Source organism: Orbicella faveolata, unplaced genomic scaffold, assembly GCF_042242905.1.
Source record: "Orbicella faveolata isolate gen_17 unplaced genomic scaffold, um_ofav_v1 contig_26, whole genome shotgun sequence".
Taxonomy (NCBI): domain Eukaryota; kingdom Metazoa; phylum Cnidaria; class Anthozoa; order Scleractinia; family Merulinidae; genus Orbicella; species Orbicella faveolata.
In genome coordinates this window covers 18,367,253-18,383,212 of record NW_028301554.1, presented here as the reverse complement: position 1 = coordinate 18,383,212, position 15,960 = coordinate 18,367,253, and the positions used below count along the sequence as shown (strand labels likewise).

At 37.6% G+C, this 15,960-nt stretch overlaps 1 protein-coding gene across 2 annotated transcripts; it reads left to right on the top strand.

The window, feature by feature from the left end:
* Positions 1 to 581: 581 nt before the first annotated feature.
* On the top strand, positions 582 to 15,931 carry LOC110040036 (uncharacterized). 2 transcript variants are annotated; one of them, XM_089295182.1, is made up of 8 exons: positions 582 to 662; positions 741 to 823; positions 2,158 to 2,267; positions 3,967 to 4,320; positions 7,163 to 8,893; positions 10,277 to 13,171; positions 13,494 to 13,595; positions 14,237 to 15,931. In XM_089295182.1, exons 1-8 carry the CDS (start codon positions 606 to 608, stop codon positions 14,524 to 14,526), a joined length of 5,622 nt encoding a protein of 1,873 aa, XP_089151308.1. In that variant the 5' UTR covers positions 582 to 605; the 3' UTR covers positions 14,527 to 15,931. The 2 variants fall into 2 exon arrangements, with proteins under 2 accessions (XP_089151308.1, XP_089151309.1); XM_089295183.1 differs by lacking the exon at positions 3,967 to 4,320.
* The last annotated feature ends 29 nt before the right edge of the window (positions 15,932 to 15,960 follow it).

The following is a 15,960-nucleotide window of genomic DNA, read 5'->3' as shown; positions in this document are numbered from 1 at the left end:
GAAGAGTTGCGAAATGACGACCCTTTGAAGGTAGCACTGAATTACACGCGTTTTAAAAATTACAAAAAGTAACGACCCTTCGAAAGTTATTTTGATAGATGGCTTTGTTCTGGATGCCATCATCTCAGAAAGTTGTTTTCTTTTCCTCTGTATATAAGCAGAAGCATATCACATGCATCTGATAGTCTTTCTGCTATAAGTTAAAGCTTAAGCTTATATTCAAAACATTATTTTATTAACATAGATCGGCGCTAGTTCATGTACAGGTTTTAGCGTCCGTTAAATCCGCAATTTGAAAGAGAGGGGGGTTACTTTTAATTCGCAACTTTTTAAGGCACAATCCTACCTTTAAATGCTGTTCTTGTCCGAGTCCTTTGCTTTATCCTCTTTGATAGACCATATTCTATTTACTGTTCTTAACCAAAATTAAAAGACGTTGAATTTATAGACTACAGCTGTTTTTGAATATGGACGAGTTGCAGCCGCGAACGCCCCAGTTTTGGCGCGAAATCGCGCGAAATGAGTTGAAAAGCCCACCAAAAAGGCCACGTTACGTTAAACACAGACAGCGGTATTCAAAGAAAATACACGCGCTTCGAAACAAAATGGCGGATGACGAACTAGTGTGCAGTGTACTTCTTGATCAGAAATACGATTTTTTGGTAAGAATATTGGAACTTTAGGTGAAATTAATACAATTATGAACTGAAGACTTACTATTAATGTGATCTGGCAAACAGGTAGTTGTTTCAAAGTCAATAACCATCGGAGAACTTCGTGCAGAAATCGACAGTGTTGCACGTGAAGTGTATCCCGAGTCTAGGTTGGTTGTTTATTTTGTTTATAATTCTGTCAATTAATGGTACTATGTGGGATGTGCACAGAGAGAGGCTGATCTTGATCAGATAGAACGGTTCGCTCTGTGCCATATACAAAAAGAAACGATACAAAAGACGGAAGCTTATTACAGCTAACCAATGACTCTTGAACAAAGAAAGTGCAGTGGCTATTCCCTTGTGTACCGGTACATGAGGACACATTCTTTAAGTCTTATGTTTAGTTTCGCAACAGGCAGCTATTTATTATGGTTTAATTAATTGATTATGAAAGGTTAAGGACAAAGTGAGTTATTTGGTGGGATTTATGACTGAATCAAAGGTGAACCACAAATTGGGTGGGAACTGTTTAGGTATAGGTAGGTAGGCTGGGTTTGTTTATACACGATATGTCTAAAAGCTGAAAGCTTGTGGGGTCATGTACAATTCATTACTTCGAGATATTATTTAATACATATACACTGTAAAAGGCAGTTTTACAATACATTATAGCTAATGTGTATGTTGTAGGTCAAAATGAAATTCAGGTGAAAATGAAATTCCTTTGTCTCTTAACCCTAATTATTCATGGATCGTGAATAATTAGGGTTAGAAGACAAAGGAAACTGAGAATCAAACAAGGTTAAAATCATTTTAACCTGACTTTGATTTTGACCTACAACATGTATATTAAATAAAATTAAATGAAAGTATGAGCCAACCTTCATTGTAGGTCTGGCATGAGCCCTGTTTGGGGGCTTTTGAACATAACCTGTCTAAAATCAAACCTTCCATGTCACAATTTAGGAAGCTCCTCACATTGCTGTCAGAATTTTAAAACAGGTCATGTTTTCCGTTGAACATTGTTTTACCAACATCCATGTTGATGTTTAAGAATTTTGCCCCAAGAGGGTCTCTGAAGTGGCGTGCAGGTGAACAAGTGAATGATCATTTTATTTCCATTGTTTTTGTTTGGTCTTTTGTATCAGTTCTTATGTACCAATACACAAAGACAGAACCAACGACCTAGATGTTAAAAAATAGCCAGTAACCATCTTGTATATCTATAGGACCTATTGTGTAGGTGATTTAGCATGGTCACTGCATGAGCAATTAGACAAAAAGATGTCATATCCTCATATCAAACATTATTTTGTTTATCTGGAAAGTGGAAAATGCTGGTACTGAATGCTTGCTCTTCTCTTATATTTTACAACTTTATTGTTATTTTCTCAGCATTCAGTTAATACATGTACTGTTCCTTCCTATAATTTAAACAGCAGTGATACTGGTAAAATTTTATATCAATAGTCTGGTTTTGAATGTGACGGATTTTTTTCAGGGGAGGACAAGTATCAAGGGTAGAAAATGAGAGAGGATCAATCGTACCAGACAGATACAAAGTGGGGAACGTTCTTCAAAATGAATGTAGAATCATCTGTTATTCATCAGGTAACATAGTTTATATGTCTACTGATTAGTATGGTGTAGATCAAGAGACTAGCTAATTAATGTATAATTAAGATCTAAGGCTCAAAAGGCTCTTAAAAGTGTCAAATATTTGCTGGTAATCTAAATGTTTCGGGCTTAGCTCTTCTTCAGTGGGTTTCCACCTACTGAAGGAAGGCTAAGTGCAAAACATTTAGATTACCAGCGAATATTTGACACTTTTCAGAGCCTTTTGAGCCTTATATCTAATTTATTTAGCGGCAATGTCACATATCTTATGAGTTTTTTTGTTCTTTCCTACTAATTAATGTATATGTTCATAACAATCATGATTAATTAATGGTAATGTTTCTGGCCCATTACCCTATGGGAATCACCGATAAAAGTCAAGTCAAGTCAATTATAATGTTCACAATTCCAGGCTAAAAAAATATATTATAGAAAGTTAAACACTTACTAGAAAAATCTGAATCATACATAGTTGAGGTAAAAAAAAGTAAAATGTACTGGTGCATGTAATTGTTGCTTTTGGTGTGTTGATAGATTGCTGGACATAAACTTAGCTCTTTAGGAAAAGTCCAGCTACTTTCCAGGCATATCAGTCCAAGAGCAGAATCCAAAGATTTTCGTGAAACTTTCCAAAGAGACTTCTTTACCTTCTGTCTCATTTTCCAAAGTTTTCAAGCTTTTCATTGAGTCAAGAGCCTCCTATGTATGTATACTTTTGGCTAATTATCCACCTTAGAATTTTCCAAATATTTCTCCAAGACTTTCCACAATCTACTTTTCAAAGCTAGTGCTGCAGCTGTGAATGAAAATACTGTGCAATAGAAGTGATAGGGAATGATTTAAATTTAAATGGTGATACATAGCAATATTATTGTTGGAAAGCTGTTCATTGTCCTCCTAGGAAAGTGTTTACTTATTCCAGTGCTACCTACAGCTCAAAGATACATTTATGCATGCAAACAGACTTCATTATGATGATGGATTGATCCAAACTAGCTTGTCGGAGGTAGGCAGCGAGACAGACCAAATTAATGTTAGAGTAGTGTTGAATATTTTCAGTCAGTCTAGGTGTAGGTAGAATTGTCAGTAACAAAAATGGACAAATAACCAGGAGCTAAACATATTGAAGAGTTAAAGAGCAGAGATGGCACTATGTTAAGACGACTCGCCTACCACTATGCAGCAGCACAGATTTCAATCCTGGACCCAGCATCATAAGTGGGTTGAGTTCGTTGCCTTACTCCAAGTGATTTTTATGGGTTCACCAGTTCTCCTTCCTCTACAAAAACCAACACTTATAAACTCCAATTCGATCTAGAAACAGTGGAGGAAAAATCTCTCCCAGTGAGATGTACCACTGCAAATTCCTATTGTTTATTTATTTATCTGTGTTTTTTTATCTATTTATTTTTTTTTTTTTTCAAAGAAACCTTTAACCTTTCAGCCTTTACAAATGTTGGAAATGACAAATTGCAGAAATAGTTAACATTAGGTTTTACAAAGCAGCGCAGGTGGAAAAACTGGATATCTGACAGGAACATCACTTTGTGATCACATTTTGCCTAGGTAGTTTACCAGAATAGGATTAAATTCTTGTCTTTTTTGTGAACAAAAAAGTATAAGTGTCCTGAAAAATACTTGAAAGAAGCTAGAGTGTTGGTTTTTATTGTACTTTGTACCATTGATGTACCAGGTTGGAAAGAGAAAGAAAATGTGAAAAAACTGAGATCACAGCAAGTGCAAACATCAGAAACTGCAAGAAACAAACCATCAATTACAAACAACACATCTAAACATAGGTTACTGTCAGCAAAAAGGACAGTAAGTGACAATGTTTGTGGTTCAAATGAGGATATGTTGTCTGCATCAAAGTACAAGAGTTTATTTACTATGCCAGAACATTGTTGTCCGAAAAGGAAGGAAGCCATAGAGATGTCAGCATGTAAAGTCGCAGAATGGCTTAGTATTCATGATGTGTCATCAAATGTTGATGCCCAAGACAGTCAGAGTGATGAAGGAACCATGGAAGTAGAGAGTGAGTCTGAAGGTGAGATTGATGGTCTTGGTATGAATCAAGAGGTCTTGAGAAAAATGTAAGAACAAGTATTTTGTGTTGATAAAAATGTAATGCAATAATAATATTTTCACTGTGAAATTCTATACGAACATGGAATGATCTGATGTTTTTTGACAAACCTTACGTTTTGAAAGGAGCAAAGTAATTGGCAACTCTTATATTCTAGCAATGTAATGATAAAAAGTGGCAAGCTATCACTGAAGAGACTGTTTGGATGACTACGTGTAGATGTCAGTCTTTTGATTCTTTATGAGTATGTGTATTTGTGCACATATGTCTTTGTGAGTTTGGCTGAATCTACATTCCTTGGAAAAAAATTGGTAGGATTTTAATTTCGGCAAAAAAAAAGTGTCAGAAAATATTACCATGTCCGAAATGTGTAAGTGTCCAAAACTTTAAGCATCTGAAATTTTAAACTTGGAAGTAGCTGCAAAGCTCTTAGTTTCCTTTATGTCGGGCTTTATGGAGCAAACTCTAGTTGAGACATGACTTGACAAATGCAACGGCTTGATAAAATGTGTGTTATTTAATTTCCTCATTGGTGTATTTGTAAAACCTTGAGGCTGCAGTAAAACTACATTGTATCCTTTTCAGTCTAATTTATGTTTTGTAGGTGTACATTTAGTTAAGCTATATTTGTAGCGAAGTGTCCTGAATTGTTGTGTGAAATTTGTCCAAAATTAAACATCCGAAATAAAACGGCTGAAATTTTAACATCCAAAATGTTTTGCAAGTAATGTGTATCACACATATATTTGGGTGTCTCTTTAAATCTTGGTATGGACTGTGGACTGTAGAACATATTGAAATTCAGTCTATACCACTCATCTGTTGATTTTAAGGCAGAGAGTTTCTTGCCTTGGTCAGATGACCACTCTTAGGTATTTTGTCACGGCACCTTACCTGAGTTTCATGTATTAGTAAGTGGTAATTCAAATTGTGGTAAATTTTACACATTGATTCCATGTTGCTGTGTGTCTGTTCAGTATTTAGTATTCAAATGCTGTTCTCTGATTGGCTACGCTACTCACTCTATTCTGTGATAGATAGTGAGTAGCTTTGCAGTGTGCCCATATTAACAAAATGACAGCTACTTCTTGGCATTTTCGAAGTGTCTGTGAAGAGGATTTAGATAAAGTTTTGAACGACTAGCAGATTTATACTAAAACAATTAGATTATTCGCTCTTGATTTCTATGCGTGATAGTTGATTCGGGCTGTGCCCTCATCAACTATCGCGCAATATAAATCTTGAGCTGATATTCTCATTGTTTATACATCACAGATGAAGACAAAATGTGGTAAGAACAAAAATGTGGCACACAAGCCATGAGCCATTGATGTTCTTACCAAATTTTGATGTCTTCTGTGATCTGTTACTGACCAGACATGGCAACATGCAATCTATCTGTTTCATATAATAAAAAAACAAAAATGTTGTTGATCTCATCGTTATGTTTATCCGCCAATAGATCATAAGTAAGAGGTTAGAACCAATCAAAATGCGTGAATTTTTTGACTTATTATAAACACAAATACACACAACATGTAGAATAGAACATTCTAAATGAACAGGCTAATGTGTGCTCTGGCCTAGTAAATGTTAAAGTCTATTTTTGTCACCAGATTGAGCTGGTATAGAAATGGATAGGACTATTTTCCCTATTTAATGAATACTGTCGAATGACATGCCTGGGATGTGAAAGGAAATAATAATTAGTAATATTTACATTTTAGATTAACTCATAGAAAGTGATATATAAAATTTTGCTGTCTTGGCCTTTTGGTGATTTTTATCTATATGTTGTTTCTTCGTGTATGCTGTTTCTTACAAGGGGCATTTCACTGATGTGAAATTTTGCTACTAACTTTGTGCTTCAAATTGATATAAATTTATCAATTTGAAGCACATGAAGGCATGTCAATTTAATTTAATTGGTTAATGATGTTCAAATAGGGAAATGGTGTGGCGAATCTAAGGAAGGGACTAAAGGCCCTTCTCTTTAATCATCACTCCAGTGCCCTCCCCCATCTTCAAGAAAGGCATCTTAGCATCCCTGACCCCCACTCCCATCTTTTGAAATTCTGGATTTGCAATTAACAATGTTCGATGCAGTTTGCGATTTGAAATGAAACTTTATTAGATAACTTTGCATTTTTTGGTCGGTCATTAATATTATGGCTTAAAAGTGCCATGAGGAAAAACCTTTCTGAGCATTAAATATTCGTTACTGGTTTTTTTTTTTCCCCATCCATTCCAGTAATGCAAATATGGTGCAAATGTAGTGTTTGTAAGGAAAAAGTGAAATCCAGTGACAACGTATTTCAATCAATAAAATCTGATTTCTTTTCAATAGGCGATTTGGATGATGGCGTCATTTGACTACAATTACCACAATCCTTCACTTTTTCTGTTTCTTATGCTAATTAGGGCAATTGTTATTTAAGGTCACCGGAAATTCAAAATTTAAATCCTGGGATTAAGATATCTAGCAAAAAGTTTTACAGCATCACGTAGAGTTCGCATGATATCACTGTGCATGAGTCTGTCCCTTTTTTATCGGAATTGTATGGCATCAAAGTCTGGTTTTCCCAAAGAAACGCTTTGTTCTGCGTCATCTTTTCACCGGTGAAAGAGAAAAACACTAAAATGGTCTATTTTTTAACTGTGCACACTAAGAAGTGTAAAGAAATGCTTATTCTTATCTTGAGACTGTAAGGGGTAGGTGCTTCTCCAGTATCTTACCTCTTGTTGCAGTACCTGTAATAGATAGTTCTTTTATGTAAAGAGGTGTTTGCATTATACTTTACAGGTAAGCCTAAGCAGGTGGTAGGCAAAAGAGTGCCGTCAATCAATAGGAAAGGTGAAAGTGATGATGATGAAGATGATCATGATGATGGTAGTCATAGTGAAGACAAGGACAGTGATAACGGAGATGTTAGCATGGTGGAAAGTCTGAACGACCGTAAACAAGCAACTGCCGAGACAACAACTTTTTCCACACCAAAGGGTGTTACTGCTAAGAGGGATGCATGTGTTTCTGTGTCAACAAGTAAATCTAAGAGGAGAGCAGTTCACTGCGCTAGTAAAAAGAATGAAGTTCTTAGTACGACATCACGTGGCATGCAAAGCAACCTTCCCCCCTCAGAGAGCGACAGAGAAAATCATTCAGCAAACATCAGTGATTTGCCATCTTCAGCTTGGAATCTTCCCAAGTGTCAGATTAAAATTAAAAAGTTACCTATTTGTAGTAAGCATGGAAGAAATTGGAAAGTTGTACAGTACAAGACTCGTCATAACATCAATACGAGGCATCAACATGGAGATGTCGTGTGTAACAGAGGTAGTGAGGATAATGGTGAGCACAGTCGAGTAAAAGAAAGTGATTCTGCAGTGCTTCAAAAAGAGGTCCACCCTTCCACCATCAAAAATCAGCGAATACAGAAAACGAAAAACACTAGAACAAAAGACTACTACACATACATTCACGGGGACATTGATAGTGGGGCAGAATTAATGAATGATAAACGTCGGAAACTAGTGAGTTCGTTATCAGGAACAGTAAAGAATCACTTGGATTCTAAACACGGAATTAACAATAGATTTCCGAGACGAGCAGAGATACGAAGAAGGAGCTACGTAGAGACGTTAGCGCAAGAAAGCTCCAGCGATGAGCGTGATGATCATGGCGAACTGTTAACGCGAAACAGGGAAAACAGTCATGGTGTAAAGAGAGGTCTTAGGCAATCAAGTCAGCCTCTACTTGAGGACGCGACCACGAAGAATGCTAATGATAATGATGGCGACAATGATGAGGATGACGAGGAGAGTGATGAAGTAACACCACATAAACACAAAACTCGTTTAACTGTTGCTGAAGTTTATGGCGATGAAGGTCGCGATGAAGAAGATCATGTAATTCCTTCTCCAGCGAGTGAAACTGCCATGTCAGAGCTTGACATCCAAAAGGGAGTTGGGTGCAAAGAAAAGGGAGAAATATCCTGGAAAGGAAAAGAAATTCCAACGAGGGGTACAAACTCAACTGAGGAGTCTCGAACGCAAAACATCGACAAGCAGATTGAGAAACAAGTTAGTAGCGAAAAAGACATGGGAAGTCCCCCCAGACAGCGCAGAAGTCCCAAGAAAGATCTACTGTCAAAGAAGAACTTGTCACCATCGAAATCGAAAGGTGTCGTAGAGCCATCGAAACAGAAGACTGATGATACCATTGAGCATGAAACAGGTGACAACTCAGGAGAAAGACAACTTTGTAGAGCAATGGATGAGACTTCTAGATTAAGTACAATGAGGATGAAAGACAAGTCACCTTCTAAAAGACCAGTTAATATTGAACTGTCAAAAGGCAAGTATTGTGCTGTTTGTATGGATGAAGCTTCTGGTACTGTCGTCGAGGAGAGCCGAGAGTCAGTGATTGATAACAATGCTGAGTCAGTAGGAAACACAAACGATCGTGCCTCTGAGGATGAAACATGTCAAGAGAGGGAAGCAAACGACATTTCACAAACAGACGAAGAGACAGAAGGCGAGTTCTAATTAACAATTAGATTATTCGCTGTCGAAATCGAGAGAGAATAATCTAATTGTTTTAGTAGAATTTTTACTTGAATCCAATTGTTTTAGTACACTGTATAATTTAATGCTTTTAAAAAAATCACGCGGACTGAATTGTAGTTTGGAATTTCCTGTAGTATACTCGCGCACATCAGGTTTTTCAACATCGTCTAGTTTTTTAAAGTCACGAAACCGTGAATGACCTTTTTTTAGTCCTCTCGGGAATTAAATTATCTATTCGTATCTAAATGTTTTCCGTAACTTCCAAAAAAAAAAAAACAAAACAGAAAACGTCGTTATTTCGCAGACGACCTCCAGCCACTGCATTCTAATGGCTGACAGTATACGAGTAGCTCAGCCAATCAGATTGCAGCATTTGCATTAGTATACTAGTAGAATTCTACTAAAAAGGAAGAGAGTATTACTTCGAGCTGAGTAATTTTATGTGAAAAGAATCGATAATTTTGTAATCATTCATTCAGGTAACGGAGGTTTGAATATCTGATCTTGAAGTGTTAACCATGCTACTTCTCCGTTTACTCCTTTGTTTTGCTGTCGAGAGGCAGCGAGGCCGAGTGGTTAGGGCGCCGGACTTGAAATTCGGAGGTCGCAGGTTCAACTCCCGCTCTGACCACTAAGCTGGAGGTTCTTTCTCGGGAGACCCTAATTCCACTCTTCGGTCATGCTTGTAAATAGCCGACTGGTATGCCTCCAACCAGCTGGGATTTCTAGGCCTGTTATGTTTATTTTAAATATTTCTTTCTTTCTTTGTTTCAGTTTAAATGGCATGCCTGAGAACCAGCTACAACTAAGCGCATCGAACATTATGAACATTCAACATTTAACAGTTTACATGTTTCTATTTTTGAAATTTCGATTGAAAATATATCAAATACTAGAGACAGTGTTTTATCATATTTCCAAACATCTCATTAAGAACTTCTTTTCGCATCATTTTTTCCAGCCCTCTTTTCGGTGTCCAGAAATATGATAAATCACTGCTCTCATGCAAGTGTCGTGCAAAAAGAACAGAATACCCAGGTCAGTGCTGGGCTCAGGGGGACTTGGTCTAGAGGGCAACCCACTTACTATTTAGCCACGGTGTCTTCCATACACCGACACAATAGATGCAGGGTAGTAGCCAGAAAAACATATGACTGAAGCGATGTCCATATTAGTTAAATACCCTTCTAAGGTATTTATAGCGTGGTTATGACGACTATAAACAACAAAAACGAACAAAATGACTGAGGCAAGTGCCTCGGTTTGCCTTTTTCCAGCTACGGCCCTGAGATTGTGGGGCAGAGTACAGGTACAACTGTGTTAAGTTGTGATGTATGTTATTCCTTTTCAGGAGAGAACAACGAATCAACACCAGTGTATTTGACGCTGATTAAAAATGGAGAACAGATCGCATGGCTGAAAGAGATTGGCGGAGAGGCGGACAGTGAACAAACGGGAGACGAGTACGAGGATTTTATGAAACATCTTGAAATGTCGGACTGTAACATGACATCGGACGAGAGTAAACGATCAAAGGCAGAAAACAGGCCACCTCTATCAAGTGACGCAGAAAAAGAGGTTGAAAGTCATGAAGAGATAGAACAGGAAGATGAAGAGTCACGAAAGAACGGTGGAGGAAAACCTACCAAGAAGAAAAAGAGATCTGAACGAAAAAAGAGGACACTTGAAAGGAAGGAAGATGTATTTGAGAAGAATGTTAATCGAGAATGTGTCAGTGATAGAATAACAATGCGAAATAAAGCAATGGAAGAAAAGGTGGAACTGGAATTTACTTCAGAGGACTGCAATGAAAAGAGGTCTGACCGGAAAAAGAAAAAAGTGGAAGAGAATGAAAAAGAATTGGTGGAAAATGTTAATCAAGAAAGTGTGGGTGAGAAGCAAATATTAGAAGGAATTGTGGAACATGAAGTTACTTCACAGAGCATCATTAAAAAGAAATCTGAACAAAAACAGCGAAAACTGCAAGAGAATGAAGGTACACTGGAGGAAAATGTTTATGAGGAGAGTGTGAGCGATGGAAGAATATTCTCAGAGAAAACATTGGAAGGAAATGCGGAACTTACATTCAATTCACAGAGCCCCATTAAAAAGAAATCTGAACAAACACAACGAAAACTGGAAGAGAACGAAGATACACTGGTGGAAAATGATGATCAAGAAAGTGTGAGTGATAGAAGAATAATTTCAGAGAAAACAATGGAGGAAAATGTGGAACTTGAATTTACCTCACAGAGCCCCATTAACAAGAGATCTGAACAAGAACAGCGAAAACAGGAACAGAATAGAGAAACACTTGTGGAAAATGTTAATGAAGAAAGTGTGGATGACAGAAGAGTAATCTCGGAGGAAACATTAGAAGGAAATGTGGAACTTAAATTCATTACACAGAGCCCCATTAAAAAGAAGAGATCTGATCAAAACCGTCGAAAACTGGAAGATGAAGGTACACTGGAGGAAAGTGTTAATGAAGAGAGTGTGAGTGATACTAGAGTGACCTCAAAGAAAACAATGGAAGGAAAAGTGGAACCTGAATTTACTTCAAAGAGCCCCATGAAAAAGAGACAGCGAAAACTGGTACAGAATAGAGAAACACTAGTGGAAAGTGTTAATGAAGAGGGTGTGGGTGATAGGAGAATAATCTCTGAGAACACAACGGAAGGAAATGTGGAAAATGAATTTACTTCACAGAGCCCCGTTAAAAAGAGATCTGAGGAAAAACAACGAAAACTACAAGAAAGTGAAGATACACTAGAAGAAAATGTTAATGAAGAGAGAGTGGATGATAGAAGAATAATCTCTGAGAACACAACGGAGGGAAATGGAAGACTTGAATTTACCTCACAGAGCCCCGTTAAAAAGAGATCTGAACAAAAACAGCGAAAACTACAAGAGAATGGAGATACACTGGAAGAAAATGTTAATGAAGAGAGTGTGGATGATAGAAGAATAATCTCAGAGCAAATATTAGAAGGAAATGGGAAATTTGAATTGACTTCACAGAGCCCCGTTAAAAAGAAGAGATCTGATCGAAAATGTCGAATACTGGAAGATGAAGATACACTGGAAGAAAATTTTAACGAAGAGAGTGTGGATGGTAGAAGAATAATCTCAGAGAAAACATTGGAAGGAAATGGGAGATTTGAATTTACTTCGCAGAGCCCCATTAAAAAGAGATCTAAACAAAAACAGCGAAAACTGCAAGAGAATGAAGATACACTGGAGGAAAATGAAGAGAGTGTGAGTGGTACAACAATAGCCTTAAAGAAACGGTTACAAAACAATGTGGAACTTGAATGTGCTTCGCAGGACCACGATAATAATAACAATAATATAAAGATAGCATTGAAAAGAGAAGCTGCTGAAAGAAAATGGGGTGTTCGGAGGGAGTCCGATAGTCAAGAATCAGTTGGCATGGAAACACCCAAGAAAAAAGCTCGTGAGGACGGTTATTGTGAAGATAAGCGAAATGATAATGACAAGAAAACACACGACAGAAAAACACTAGAGGGAGCGAACAACATCAGTGATGGACTTCAAGAAGGAAATCAGATAGAAATGTTGAAAAAGAATAAAAAGAAAAAGAAGGGAAAAAGAAAGAAAAAAAGAGAGTCAAGTGGCATGGAAAGTACACCAGAATCAACACCAACATCTCTCCTTGAGAAGGTTGAATCCTCACGAAGCAAAGATCAACAGGATGAATGTGTGGAACGTGAATTTGCCGCCAATGTGAAAAATAAACATCAAATATCAAACAGGAAGGCTAGGAAGGAATCAAACTGTGATTTGTTACAAAAACAAGAAAGTCTGGCTTTCACTGGCGAGAAAAATTTCAAGAAAGATCGGTATTGCGAAGAAAAGCGTAGCGAAGATGACGAGAAATCAAATGACAGAGGAACAAGCAATCAGGTGGAGAAAGTGGACAGTATGAGCGAACAACTTCAAAAAGAAATTTGTGCACAGCAGAATAAAAAGAAAAAGAGACAAAAAAAGAGAAAGGGTGAGTTAAACAGTATGGGAAGTGCAACAGAAATACCTTCACCTCCGACCCTTGAAATCGTTACCAGTAGTTCATTAGATGATAGTGGCTATAGTGAAAATGGACATAACAAGTCAAAACAGCATGAACAATGTAGGCCTGAGCAAGGTGAATCAGTGCATCAGTCTCGTACATCGAAGAAAAGGAAAGCGGCGGCAAACCACGAGAAGGAAACACTGTCTGGACAAGGTTTGTTCGTATAATGAATACTTTTAACCTGAGTAAACGGTCAGTTTCTTCGACCGAGCGATGTCCGAGGGTTCGCCGAGACGAAATCGCATATTTCTTAGAGAGAGAGATCATGAAGTATTGCCCATTGGCTGAAATTTGGAAAAAAAAAGATAAATTGCTTGATTTTATTATTTATTTGGCCTCAAAATTCCGTGAACATACTGTAATGATCTGATTGAAGTTTTTCAGTCATTCTCTGACTTGTCCAGACGTTTTCGCTTGAAGCTTGAAATATTTGGTTCTCATCTTGAATAATAACTGTTTTGCTCATGATAAACAGGACTTCAGACCTCCGAGCCAGACGCGGACTTATCCCAACAGAAAACAAATTCCAAGAAGAAATCGAAGACGTCTTTGTCTCTGTTAGACCTGGCACTAGATGGTAAGTACAATGCACCTACGGAGATTGAGACCAAACTGTATATCAGATGATCACATTTTAGAGGGGACGAGAGTATAGACCATAATGGGAATGTTCGAAAAACTCGAGATATTGTCGCGACCTTTTCAAAAGAAACGGATACCGGCGAGTTGGGAAATGTCAATTGAATCATTTCAAATCTTTCATAACGTTATAAAATACAATTAACTTTGGAGTGATACTAATCGCCTGACGCTGGTGGGCCCCACTTGTGTTTTGAATATTTGATACATGGCCATTTCCATGGTACGTGGCCTTATGCTCCACTCACGAAGGAGCGAAGAGGATGAGTGTGATTTCCATGGTAAACAATAGAAAGAGGTGGTGGTGGTATCCCACGAGTCACCGAGAAAATATAAGTGACAAGAGGAATAGTTCATGGTATATCACGAGAGAGCTTTGCATAACTATTTTATGCCATACTATAGAAGCTACAGTGGCAACACAATCATTGCGACATACGCGCAGCGCATGATGGGAAGGTTGGATGTAGTACGTCAAATATACAACGGCTTTCCTGTATTCTGATTAGCTGTATTTTCTATGGCATGGTATGGTATGAATGCCATTGCTTTAGATATGTATCGTATTTATTTCCACAGATTCAGCAGAGCAGGGGAGTTCAAACAAAGCCAGCAATCGTAAAACAGTTCGCAGCGAAGGAAGACCTGCTCACCAAATGGCAAGACATTTTCGGCAAACGCCAAAAGGATTCCTGCATTCTGCCAAAAATCGGAAAATAGCTGCGTCGACATCAACCATAGTTATCAGGCGCAAACCACGGATCAATCCGAAAGCGAATGTAGAAATGACTGCTAAAGAAAAGGACCTGGTAACTAGCGGTGTCAGTTTTCAACAACTTTTAGATGACGAGTCCTTGTGGAGCACGTGACTGTGCATCACATGATACCTGACTTTAAGAAATGTAGGAGGACTTGTATTTTCTCGGAGCAATGTAGGTCTGATGTTGCCCGTGTGGCAACACACACGACTCTTGTTTTGTAACAAATCATTCAGCAAGTTCAACACAAACAATTTTGCAGATATTGATGTGGGATTCCACTTGTTACAGTATGGACACTTGAACCGTAACACTTGACATTTTTTTTGGTACATTTTCTTTGGTTGACTATAGCTCATTTTCACTGTCGCGCAATTAAAAAATAAGTCAAAACCTATCCCGTGGAAAAAGCTAAGAAATTGTGATGTTGTAAAAGATAACTAAATAAGACACTTCTCCAAGGTTTAGGCTTGTGCGTTTCCCCAAACTTCAGATATTTGTCGAAATTTTTCGCAGAAATTTACAGAACCTAGTGTGAAAACGCCATGTTTGTGTACATCCGTGATACACCAATATGGCGACCGGAAAATAGTGTAAACATCCTGGAACTTACTTTGGCTACCTAGGCGAATGATTATCTGTATTGAACATTTACATAAGCACTTTTCCTAATGCTCTAACTTCCAAAAAGGCTCAAAATCATGAGATAAGTATATATTTTTCAACAAACTCGATCGTATCCTTGTGTCACGCACCTCCATAACTCTGAAATTCAAAATGCTCTGGTTTCCAAAGGAAGCACGCTATTGAGCTGTAAAATAAAGTTGTACCGAGATATAAATATACCGCCTCCTATGCCTGATGAGGATAAAAACTTTGGTGGCTCTTTAGTTTTGGATTTTAGAAAGTGATGACGTCACGTGAAAACGATCGATAGAATGAAGGCTCTTCATAATGTCTAAGATTAGCGTTTTCACACCGTAAAAACTCTACGTACTCTTATTCAAATGAAGAGCCTATGGTCACCAAAAAGTGCACATAAAATTGTCTGGTGTTCACGGCTTGAGTGTCCTCAGCGTAAAAGAAAGCTTGGCTTTATTTTCGTTTTAATCCCCACATATAACTGAGCAGATAAACACAACCTAAAACTACTTGTTGAAGAAAATATCGCCTGCGCCACTTCTCCAATCGCATAATCACTTGTCCAAATAAGACTTCTTATCTTCAATGCTACAGATGTAACTAAAATCGTGTATTTCACTTGTAATTTCAAGAAACGTTTTCTTTGCAGTTCTAAACTTCTTTAGTTGTTATCTAATTATGAAATTACTTGCAAGGTTTCCCAATATGCGAAGCAGTTTCTAACTGTTTTCTAGCACTAACTTTCAGTTACTGTGCTTAAGATATTTCATCGTCACACTCCACACATCAATTCATTTGTAACAAATCATACTGACTAGCTTGATCAGTGTTCACATTGTGTTTTTGAAATAAAAACAAAACTTTCAGTTAACAATTAAGACGTTTTCTTACTGACGCTCCGCA

What these genes read in the sequence shown, in the direction of transcription:
- LOC110040036 (XM_089295182.1), top strand. Translation starts at nt 606, where the DNA reads ATGGCGGATGACGAACTAGTGTGCAGTGTACTTCTTGATCAGAAATAC. An exon ending in ATCAGAAATACGATTTTTTG is followed by an intron (nt 663 to 740) that starts GTAAGAATATTG and finishes TCTGGCAAACAG; the next exon opens with GTAGTTGTTTCAAAGTCAAT. An exon ending in AGTAGAGAGTGAGTCTGAAG is followed by an intron (nt 4,321 to 7,162) that starts GTGAGATTGATG and finishes TATACTTTACAG; the next exon opens with GTAAGCCTAAGCAGGTGGTA.